At 38.9% G+C, this 11,815-nt stretch overlaps 1 protein-coding gene across 1 annotated transcript; it reads left to right on the top strand.

Moving 5' to 3' along the window:
• The first annotated feature begins 223 nt into the window (after positions 1–223).
• Positions 224–11,025, top strand: ankmy2a (ankyrin repeat and MYND domain containing 2a). Its single transcript, XM_079241344.1, has 10 exons — positions 224–396; positions 1,983–2,047; positions 2,300–2,438; positions 2,531–2,629; positions 3,355–3,515; positions 4,708–4,922; positions 6,253–6,388; positions 6,542–6,670; positions 6,772–6,901; positions 9,978–11,025. The coding sequence occupies exons 1-10, from the start codon at positions 330–332 to the stop codon at positions 10,088–10,090; spliced, it is 1,254 nt and encodes a 417-aa protein (XP_079097470.1). The 5' UTR covers positions 224–329; the 3' UTR covers positions 10,091–11,025.
• Positions 11,026–11,815: the final 790 nt, after the last annotated feature.

Here is an 11,815-nt window from a genome sequence, read left to right as displayed (position 1 = left end):
TTGTTTCGATTAATTTAATATTTTGACCGTTTTTTACATAAACCATGACATGTCTTCGCAATTTTAATTTGTAACAGACAATCTTTTTTGAAAGACCAATTTTATTTACTCGAGTACAGGTTTATTCTTTAAATTTAATTTTTTGCTGTGACCGATCTTCCCCCTCTTGGGAAATGCTAGTGGTACATTCCAAATGACGCCGCCTCCTTAGCTACCATTCATGCCTGATTAACACACTGTCAGAATCACGGAAACATCTTTTTTATATTTAAAAACGTAGCGTAATATTTCCATCATTGCATCTTTGATTGACATTTTGAGCCACCAACATGTCTGGGCCTAAGAAGGGAGACTTGTCTTCAAGCGAAAAGGAGTTATTTGGAGTTATAAGTGCAGGTAAGCCTCTGCGGCTAACGCTAATCCCTGGTTAGCTTGCAGGATAAGATGCATGTTAAACTAAAGGATTAATGTTAGAGTTGATTTTTTTTTTTTTTTTTTACTGCTTCCCAACAATATGACTTAAATCGTTACAATATGTTCAGTTTGCCCCGCGACCCTGAATTGGAATAAGCGGTTCGGAAAATGAATGAATGAATGTTCAGTTTGCTTGTGTGTTTTGTTAGCAGTCATCTTCATATAAAAACTAGAACCTGGGTTTACTTTGGGCAGCATGTTGTCTTAAATGTTGTCATTATGATCTTAAACTTGATGCTATAAAGGAAAGGCTGGAAAAGCTGCTTGGAAAGCTTTTATTTATGGTTTTTGTTGTTGTTGTTGTTGCATTTTAGGCCAGGCAAGCTTGTTTGTATAGCATCTTTCATGTACAAGACCATTCAAAGTGCTTTACATGAAACATTAAAAGCATTACAGAAAAAAAAAGAAAAGAAAATACGAATAGCAAAATCACAATAAAATCATAAATTATATTTAAGTAATTACAAGCAGAATTAATTAAAAGTCACTGTGCAGATGTCACGCATAGGCGCATGAGAAAAGAAATGTTTTTAACCTGGATTTAAAAGTTTCTGCATTTGGTGAAAGTTTAATCTCCACTTGCAGATTATTCCACTTGTTTGCAGCTAAATGCTGCTTCTCCATGTTTTAGTCTTTGTTGTTTATTGTTTATTTCGAACAGTAATTAGTACTCAAACATGAATATAAAACAGCAAAGCAAACAAAATTAAGAGGTCACACGTGACGCAAAGAAAAAAAAAACCCATATATATATATATATATATATATTATACAAGGGAACAATCTATATGTTCAAATCATAGCCCTTTTTCTAATTGTCAAGGTTGCTCATCATATAATCACACACAGCATAAATCCACATGTAAATACAGAATTACAGCTTCAGACATCAGACCATGCATTTTAGCTGAGCCCCCATTATAGGACATACAAGATCTTAACTCACACATAATCACCCCAGACTACATTATCCATGATCATGCAATCCAAAACACAGCAACGAACAGTACATTATATTTGTTACGATTAACAATCATCTGTGCCTAAATGCTACAACATAAGAGTCTGGACTCTGGTCTGGACTAGTTGACCCGAGTCTTTGGATCGAAGAGCTCTGCTTAGTTTATATTCTCTGAACATATCACAGATGTATTCTGGTCCTAAACCATTCTGGGATTTGTAAACAATCAGCAGGGTTTTGATATCTATCCTGTGATTGACTGGAAGCCTGTGTAGAGATGTTAAAACTGGTGTGATGTGTTCAGACCTCTTAGTTCTAGTTAAAGCAGCAGCAGCATCTGGATGAGCTGCAGATGTTTAATGCTCTTTTTAGGAAGTCCTGTTAAAAGACCGTTACAGTAATCCAGTCTGCTGGAGATGAATGCATGGATGAGTTTCTCCTGATCTTTCTGGGAGACTAAACTTTTAATTCTGTTGATGTTTCTCAGTTGGTAGAAAGCTGTCTTAGTGACAGTTTATATGTTTTATTAAGATCTTTTTGTTTTTAGGAAATGTCCAAGAAGCTTCCAGGCTGCTGGGCTGTAAGGATGTTCGAGTCAACTGTTTGGATGAGGTAACAAGGCATTTCTGACAACTTTTCTACTAACCTCTATTGAATTGAAAACGATGGTTTTTCTTCTTTAATTACCTAAAATATATTTCTAGTGTCAGCTGTCAGCCCTACTTCTACTAGCTGATTTTTTCCCCCTCTGGATTTATTCACATATAAATCTGATTTAGTATGTGGGCATTTATAAAGATAGATCTCTCTACAGTTTGTACTTATTGATCAGCTAAATAATGTACGTTTTTGCCAAATCCACAGTATGGGATGACTCCTCTCATGCATGCGGCTTACAAGGGAAAAGCAGACATGTGCAGATTGCTTCTACAACACGGCGCAGATGTGAATTGTAATGAACATGAGCACGGATACACAGCACTCATGTTTGCTGGTCTTTCAGGTGAGTTTGAATTTAACATGTTTGTGTTGCTAATCAAAATAATTCAAATAAAATGATTGCTTTTAACCTATATGGGAATTTTGTGCCTGCAGGGAAGACTGATATCACTCGGATGATGTTGGATGCAGGAGCAGAAACAGATGTGACCAACTCTGTTGGACGGACTGCTGCGCAGATGGCAGCCTTTGTCGGTGTGTTAAGATGAAATGTGTCCTTACTCTTATTGTATTTTTCATTGATGCTGGGTTGTGAATGCAAGGACTGGTTCTTGTATCAGATAGAATATAATTTATAGGCAGATCATTTGAGAGATGCTTTCACTTGCCTTAATCCATTGACAAAGACTGACATTCGGACAAAAGCTGGTCATCAAATTTATATTAAAGTTCATTTTAGATTTTAGTTTTTTCTTAATAAGCTTAAATAACAAAACAAAAGTCAATTTTTGTATTTTTATATTGTATTTTATATTAGATATTATATATTAATTATATTATATATTTAATATAATATATATTATATATTTTTATTATATTATATATTTATATTTTATATTGTATTTTTGTACATTTTTGTACCTTATATACTCTACTGTGGTGCTTAACTATCTTGAGCCAGCCTTCATTTCTTCATTCTCTGAACTTCCACTTTCAAGCCTTTCTGAAGTTCTTTAAAACTTTTCCTTTGGTTTCTGGCTGATTTTTAACTCACTTTACTTCCAGTCCTAGTACCTGGCAATTCTCAGACTAATGTGTTGTCAGATGTAAATATTCCCAAAGATCAATTTGAATAAAATGTTTCACATGAAAGGTTAGTTTTAATGTAAAATGTGGCCCTTTGGGGAATAATAGAAGAAATGTTATATGTTTGTAGTGCTTCTGCATGAAAGTAAAGCTCCTCCTTTATCCCTCTTTAGGGCAACACGACTGTGTGACGGTGATCAACAACTTCTTTTCCCGTGCCAGACTGGACTACTACACCAGGCCTCAGGGTTTGGAGAAAGAACCCAAGCTGCCACCCAAGCTGGCTGGACCTCTGCACAAGGTCATCATGAGCACCAACCTGAACCCCGTTAAGGTAGCTTGCAGATTTCATACTGGATTCAGTGTATTTGTTGCTTTTTTATAGTTTGTCTTTAAATTCAGATGACATATTCTCCATACTTCAGAGCTGCAGCAGCCTTTTGCATGCATCAGTTTGCACATTGAAGCTTATCTTATAAATAAAATTTACAGAACAAGCTGTAGGTGCAGACATTAATTTTTGCTGTTGAGTAGGGATGCACCGATCGACTTTTTGGGAATTCCGATACAGATATCTGAAATTTGAATATCTGCCGATACCAAATCTGTTTATGTGAACATTATTGTGACTATGATTATTATTGCTGTTATAACTGTGTAAGATGTTATTAGGTTGGGATAAATGACCCATCCTTTCTGAAGTTACCTCACCAAAACAAATATAATAACATTACGGATCTAACAATTTCAACAAGTTTTATTTTGATTTGGCACATTTTACCCAAATACAACTATAAATGTGTGGTTTTGAAACAAAGATATCACTTTAGTGGAACAAAAAATGTCGCATTTTAAAATTCAAGACTTTTATTTCCCTTAAAACACGTCCGAGGCATGTCATCAAACACATCTGCGCTGGCTTGACGAGTGTGGTATTGGGTATCGGTCCACTTTTAATAACAAGCACGTACAAGTATACACGCTTGGTATTGAACCAGTGTCCTACATGAAATGCAGCATTACTCAACAGTAAGGATGCACAGATACCGATATCAGCATTGGTATCTGTGCATCCTTACTGTTAAACAGTTTTTTTTTTCTTGTTCTTTTTTTTAATCACAATCTTGCATAGAAAACTTGGAGCTTTCAGTTTTTATAAAACACATCATAAATACAGCTTTGTTTTCAGAAATGCAGACTACAGTCACAATAACAAAGCAGTAAATGATAGAAAGTATTGTTGAAGGATCTACAAAGTTTGACTTATGTTCTTAAATATAAATGCCTTCACACTTGCAAATGTTCCAAACAGTACCGACCGAGGGAGCTGCATCTTTTCTGCAAAGTACTCTGAGTATTCAGTGATAAGAATTGACTAAGAGGGATTATTTTAGGATGAATATTATTTTTGTTTGTTTTTTTTAAAATCAATGTTCTGTCATTGTATTCCCTTCAGGTGACTAACAGATAAAAAAAACAATGGGAAGACCTGATGCTTTATGGGTATTATATCTTGTGTTTTCCAGTTAGTGATGCTTGTGAAGGAAAACCCGCTGCTTGCAGAGGTGGAAGCTCTGGATAAATGCCGGCGAGTGATGGAGCTCATCTGTGAGAAGTGCATCAAGCAGCAGGACATGAACGAAGTTCTGGCCATGAAGATGCATTATATCAGCTGTGTGCTGGGAAAGTGTGCATCGTTCCTCAAGGATCGAGAAGACAAGCTGGACGGCCTGATTAAAAGGTGGGACCATCTATTACAGCTGCACAATCTATCATTTGGCAATAATCATTAGTAAGTGTGTACAAAAATCACATCGTGCCTCCTGCAATGTAGGAGGCGAATGAATTTGATGTTCTCACACACAGGTTTGTTTATTTCCAATGGCAGTAAGCAAACCTTCATAGGAAAACACAATTCACGTTTGCAGGTTATAGAACGAAACATGTATTCAGGACCTAGCAGAACAAAAGCAAGTGTTAAAACATAACCAGAAAAACTCAAATGCAGAGAAAAACCATGCTTGTAACATTCACAAAAAGAGGTCAGATCAGTGCAGGTTAACTGTCAACAAGACGGCAGGACTGATGCATAATTTAAAGTTCTATTCAAGTAGAATAGAACTACTAAAGACAAATTTTCATTTGTCTTTCTTTTCTCTCTCGCTTCCTCCGAGCGAGTGCCGCATTTGTTTTAAGACAATATTAACTAAACAGGGCAATACAATAAGCTTCCATCTTCACTTAAAACCCAATCATCAGCTGTGTTTTTCCCAGCTGGGAATAAAAAAAAGACATTAACAATCTGCTTGGATGAGCAGACATGTTACAAACGGCAAATCCACAACTTTACAATGACATGAAAAATGACATACTCAAAGACCTTCAGTTTTACCTTTCTAACATTGAAGTCCAAACATGTCCCCGAATATGAGCTTGACCACCTGTTACATGGTGTTCAGAGACCCTATGTTCCAGATAACCACGTTGCCAAAACCCCCAGGAGAAATCCTGATCTGTTTTAGCAGACTGGGGACTGCATGAGCATAAACTAGTCTGCACATCAAGCTAAATATTTATAAGCATGCTGATCTTTGAAAGGGTGTACTTGCATTATGAAATGAAATGAAACATACTTTATTAATCCCCAAAGGGAAATTCAATAAAATTAATGCCATATTAATGTAATGCCTTATTATTTTGGCATTATTGTTATTTTAGTTAGAAATGGTCTTAAAATGACAAGAATAATCACTTAGTGCAATATTATCGTTTATCGCAATAATTTCTGAGACAATTAATCGCGGGGCAAAATTTGTTATCGTGACGGGCAAATATTCAAGTCATCTGTTGAAAATTCCCGTAAATTTCTTTTATCGCGGGGTTTAAAAAAAAAAAATCACAATATCGCTACTATTGCAATTTAGGTTAGATGGTGTTAAGAAAAGACGAACAAACGTTAAATGATTGAATCTGAAATTTGTTTTAACTTTCTTTGTAGTTGAGTTTTAATTAGATGTTAAACCATGTTTTTTTATCAGTTAGTTGGTAAGTAATGCGCTTCTGTTCTGCAGTTTGCTGAAGGGTCAGGACAACGACGGCTTCCCTGTGTACCAGGAGAAGTTCATTAGAGAGTGCATCCGAAAGTTCCCGTACTGTGACGCCACGCTGCTGCAGCAGCTGGTGCGGAGTATTGCTCCTGTGGAGATTGTGAGTATTTGTTCATTTTGTCACCAAAACGATCCCTAAAATGTGTTTCCTTCCTGTGATGAAGGTTGTTTTTGCGGCTTCTTGAATCTGATTGAGTTACTGTTGCTTGTCATAAAGTGACTGAGTTTTCTTTTCCTCTTCACTTCGCTGCAGAGTCACGACCCCACGGCTCTGTCTGTGCTGACTCAGGCCATCACGGGTCAGGTTGGCTTCATGGATGTGGAGTTCTGCACCACCTGCGGGGAGAAAGGAGCTGAGAAGAGATGCTCCATCTGTAAAATGGTGAGCAGTAAAAAGTTGAGATAAGCCCTGTTCAGCTGGACCAGCTCCGTCTTTGAAAGACAATCGTTTTGAGTTGAAATCATTGCTTTTGTCTTAATCAGGTGATCTACTGTGATCAAGCTTGCCAGAAAATGCACTGGTTTACCCACAAGAAGGTTTGTAAGAAGCTTCAAGAGCAGCGAGAGAAGCATGAGGCAGAAGCAGCCAAATTGAGGATGCAGCAGAATAGAGGTATCCCTCACGGTGCAGGAAAGCAGCTCAAAGCTCCCATCACAGTTAAAACCACAAGAAAACGGCAACAACTTGAAGAAAGCTTCATATAAATGTGTACTTGCAAACAAATAAGCATAAGGGTGATGGGAACAAACGCGGAAGAAGGGCACAAGCCAGCCATGCAGTGGCAGCTCGTGTTCAGGTTTCTCCTTTAACCTCAAAACCTATAAATGCTGGAGACGGCACCAATAAAAACTCCCAACTCAACTATAAATAACCACAAAGCAAAGACTAATGAAACAACACGGTCTTGCTGGAACTGGTGGTGGAAACCAGGACCACCTTCTCTGGCTTTTTAGAGACCCATAAGACTGTGAGCCGCCAGTAACTGAAGGCGGGAAGACGAGGTAGTTGACACAGATGCATATAAGATGCCCCGTGAAAAGGAATTGTTTTAAAAAAGCAGATCAGGTTAAAGATGCTGAAACTCTGGTTACAGTGTTGTCATGTGGGCATCAGGTTATGTACCATCACCACCACCTTGGTTTTACATCACATTATGTGCCCATCCCTTCTGTTGCCGTGGTAATGCCAATTCTTCTTCCTTGTTACCAAGATTTTGTAGATAGATATTTTTACCATAATTCTAATGACAACTGGCGTGCATTATTTTCCTATATACGCACACGTAGTTCGGCGAGTTAAATCACTGAAGTATTGCTCCGCTACGGGCATCACCATGGCAATGAGTTAATGAACTGATTCAGATCAGCTGCTTTTTGACAGGCGAATGATTGTAACGCGCTGTGGAATAAATTTTGAGGTGAATTTCAATAATTTTGGCCAAAATAAAACATTTGATGGATGGGAAGAGGAGTGGTGAGCGCCCCTCCGTTACAGGGTGTCACCATAGCAACGCGTTAACCAGCTGGTTCAGATCAGTTGTCTTTTAACAGATGACTGAGAAAATTGCGCTGTAGGTTGACAGCAGTAGTTTGGCATAAAAAGTACATCCAGGCCAACGTGTGTGTGTGTATATATATATATATATATATATATATATATATATATATATATATATATATATACACTACTCACAAAAAGTTAGGGATATTTGGCTTTCAGGTGAAATTTATGGAAAATGCAATATGTTCATGCTACAGTGATATATTATAAAAGTAAGACATTTAAGTAGAAGGATGCACTACTGATTTCCTCATCTCAAAAAATTCATTCAACACAAAAGGTAACAACAATGGTAGTTACACCACAACAAAAAATTTGAACGTCCCAATATCTCGTCATGTGCCCTTGAGCATCAATTACAGCTTGACAACGACGTCTCATGCTGTTCACAAGGCAACTTATTGCCTGCTGAGGCATGGCATCCCACTCTTCTTGAAGGGCAGCCCTCAGGTCATTGAGGTTCTGGGGTGCAGGGTTTCGAGCCTCTACACGACGGCTCAGCTGATCCCACAGGTTTTCAATGGGATTCAGGTCTGGAGAGAGTGCAGGCCATTCCATTTGAGGTACACCAGTCTCCAACAGCCGTTCCCTGATGATGCGGCCTCGATGAGCAGGAGCATTGTCGTCCATGAAGATGAAATTAGGCCTGTGCTGTTCATGTAGGGGCACAATCACTGGATTAATGATGTTATTCAGGTAGTATGGGCTTGTCACTGTACCATTCAAAAAGTGTAGGGCAGTTCTGTACCAAGTGGACACCCCTGCCCACACTGTAACACCGCCACCACCAAAAGCTGGCCTGGTGACAACAGTGGCTGATGCATAGCGCTCTCCCTGACGTCTCCAACATCGTTGCCGGCCATCATTTCTGCTCAGTGTGAATCGACTTTCATCAGAGAACAGCACTGAGGCCCACTGGTTCCTCGTCCAGCGTAAATGCTCCCTGGCCCATGCAAGACGATGATGCCTGTGCCTGGTGGTGTGGTCAGGTACCCGTGCAGGTCGTCTAGCACGCAGACCACGCTGATGGAAATGGTTTGGAATGGTCTGACGTGACACTTGGGTGCCTCTCACCTCTCTTAAACGTGCCTGGAGTTGAGTGGCATTCATCATCCGGTTTCTCAGGGCAGTGTTCACAATGTAGCGGTCATCAGCACGGGATGTGGCCAAAGGACGTCCACTTCTAGGCCTTTCTGTGACTCTTCCAGTCTCTCCATATCTCTGTTGCAACCTGCTGATGACACTCTGTGACACTCCAAGCTCAGTGGCCACTTCTGTCTGAGAACGTCCTGTTTGAAGCATCGCAACGGCAAGGGACTGTTGTTCCATTGTTAGGTGTCGTCTTGGTCTCATGATGTCAAAATGTGAACAGCATGATGAGGACAACTGTTTAAACACCAGCTCTAATTGAACCAGGACATTTATTGGTCAATTCAAGGATCACACACCTGCCGTGATTTTTGCCGTTAAGCTCCTTGTTAGAGAAAAGCAACTTGTGCAAAATTTATTGAAACATTTAACAGTTGGACACGTGCATTTAAAAGCTTAGAGAAGATCACATTAAGTTCACCTGTACAGGTTTGAATGCATTTTAGGCTTGTTGTGAAATTTCACCCAAAAGCTGAATATCCCTAACTTTTTGTGAATAGTGTGTGTGTGTGTGTGTGTGTGTGTGTGTGTGTGTGTGTGTGTGTGTGTGTGTGTGTGTGTGTGTGTGTGTGTGTGTGTGTGTGTGTGTATGTATGTATATATGTATATATATATATATATGTACATATATATATATATATATATATATATATATATATATATGAGAGAGAGAGAGAGAGAGAGAGAGATGTGGATAAACAGACTTTCACTCAGAAAATTTAACTAAATTTTATCTTCCTACGACGAGTGATTATATATACATATAGATATATAGATAGACAAACAGATATATATATATATATATATATATATTACTCAGTATTGTTGAATAAGAGGAATCAGCATGAACTATGGATATTGCTGCCATCACTGTTGATCAACACTTAATCAAAACTTCTGATCAACTTCTTCATCAGACTCAAGTGAAATAAAAAATTAGTTTGCTGCTTGTAACCTAAACTGTTGTCTTGTGTTCCAGAGGAGAGCGCAGCAGTGGAGGACGCCACAGACTCCATGCAGGAGCTCTCAGTGGAAACCAGTGGTGAAGTTGCACCGTTAAACCCGACTTCCATCCCCGTTGCTGACAACTAGGAATCAGTGTACGGCAGCAAGCGCATTCTCCACGGTACATCCATCCACCACAGACAGAGGGAAGCTGGCACAGAGACCAGGCAGAGAATTCATATTTATTATCCGCCTGAGACTTTGTCAGCAGAGCAGAAGAGTTGCTGGTCGCGCCACAGCTGCCATCTTTCTGTCCTCTGTTTTTCAAATGATTTGTCATTTGTGAATGTGAAAACTACATAAGCCGATCTCTAGGAGGAACTGTTGGAGATCCGCGAAAAGCTAACTGTTCACATCCACAAAAGAACGTAAAACTGCCTTAAACTGTAGCAAACTGTGGGAAACAAGTGACTGTGTGGCCAATCGGAACAGTTCGCTTGCAATACAGCTGATCGTTGGGGATGTATGTTGTACCGACAGCCTGAGTGTGTGGATGGCACGGCTGCTCAACACTGACCAAAATGTACATGAATATTTTTAACTGGGAATGATGTAAACATGACTATTTTAGTGTGTTGTGAAATATGAGGTTGCTTCTCAGGATTTTTCCAGCTAGAAGGAAATGAAAAGTTTTTTTTCCCTCCAGATTCATCATGCTTGTTCAGTATTGTCAAGAAAAAAGTGTAAATGCCTTGAGAAGTATGACTTTGGGTTTGGTGTGTATTTATTGTGCAGCCTGAATGGAAAGGAAAAGGTGACGTCAGAAATAATGTCCCGTTTTTGTTTGTCCTGAGGGGACTTTAGTTTTGTCATCTGATGTGATCTTTGTCATTGATTAAAGACCAACTTCACAGATTTTTTTTTTTTTGTGTGTGTGTTTCTCTCAATTTGTGAGCAGCGAAGTGATCGGAAAGAACCAAAGTGGAAAAGTTTCCTGAGAAGACACATCGACAATGTTTTTATCCATATCAGCCATGGATGGGTTTTGCAACAAGGCATGTTTGGTTAAGCACAAATTTTGTTTGGTTCATATTCTCAGCTCTGGTATGTGGTAAATAGTTAACTGGCGGATGGAGTGTGTCAGGGGGCAGTCGGGAGCACGAGTGTGTTCAGGAAGCACTGAATAATTTCCTGTAAGTGTGCACCTGTGAGTCTTTTGTCTGTCTGCCTGAGTCTGATCTGAGTCAGAGAGCACAGAGACGCTATTGGTATGTATAGCTTTATTTTGTTATTTAGACTTTATTTGTTTTATTTTGACTCTTTAAAGTACACTAAACATGACTGAATGACATGGTGAATTAACATCTGTTACTCTTTCTCTTCGAGGCTATCAACCTGCTCTTTAACCAGAAGACATGAAAGTTAAAAGGATTGAATCGAGTTCATTCCTGCGTCCTCTGTGCCAAGCCTGGTCGAGTTCAGGCCCTTATAACTCGACAAGGCAGTTCTATTCTATTCTATTCTACAGTCATTTAGCAGACGCTTTTATCCAAAGCGACTTACATATGGGTGAGAACAACACAAGCACAAACTCAAACAGTAGAGGACATCGTAGGAAGATGCTAGTGAACTGTCCACTTGGATGCAGATCCTTGCATGAAGTGCTACAGACTTTTTTTTTTTTTTTTTTGTTTACTCCCTTCCTACCATATAATGTCACCTATGTTACAATACAGAATTAATATCAAGTTTGTTGCAAAGAACTGGGCTAAGCTCTCCAACTTTCCAATAAATATAGCGATACTAAGTATTGAAGTACAGTTATATGTATTCATGTTATCACTCAGCCATGATACTCATGGTTCCTGTTGT

Source organism: Telmatherina bonti, assembly GCF_933228915.1.
Source record: "Telmatherina bonti genome assembly, chromosome: 5".
NCBI lineage: Eukaryota > Metazoa > Chordata > Actinopteri > Atheriniformes > Telmatherinidae > Telmatherina > Telmatherina bonti.
The sequence above is the reverse complement of the archived record's forward strand: the minus strand, read 5'-3'. Positions and strand labels throughout refer to the sequence as shown.

Bases quoted from the DNA above. Each gene is read 5' to 3' on its own strand.
- ankmy2a (XM_079241344.1), top strand. From the start codon at position 330: ATGTCTGGGCCTAAGAAGGGAGACTTGTCTTCAAGCGAAAAGGAGTTA. The intron at 2,048-2,299 runs GTAACAAGGCAT...CCAAATCCACAG, and splicing joins GAGTCAACTGTTTGGATGAG to TATGGGATGACTCCTCTCAT. The intron at 6,671-6,771 runs GTGAGCAGTAAA...TGTCTTAATCAG, and splicing joins GATGCTCCATCTGTAAAATG to GTGATCTACTGTGATCAAGC.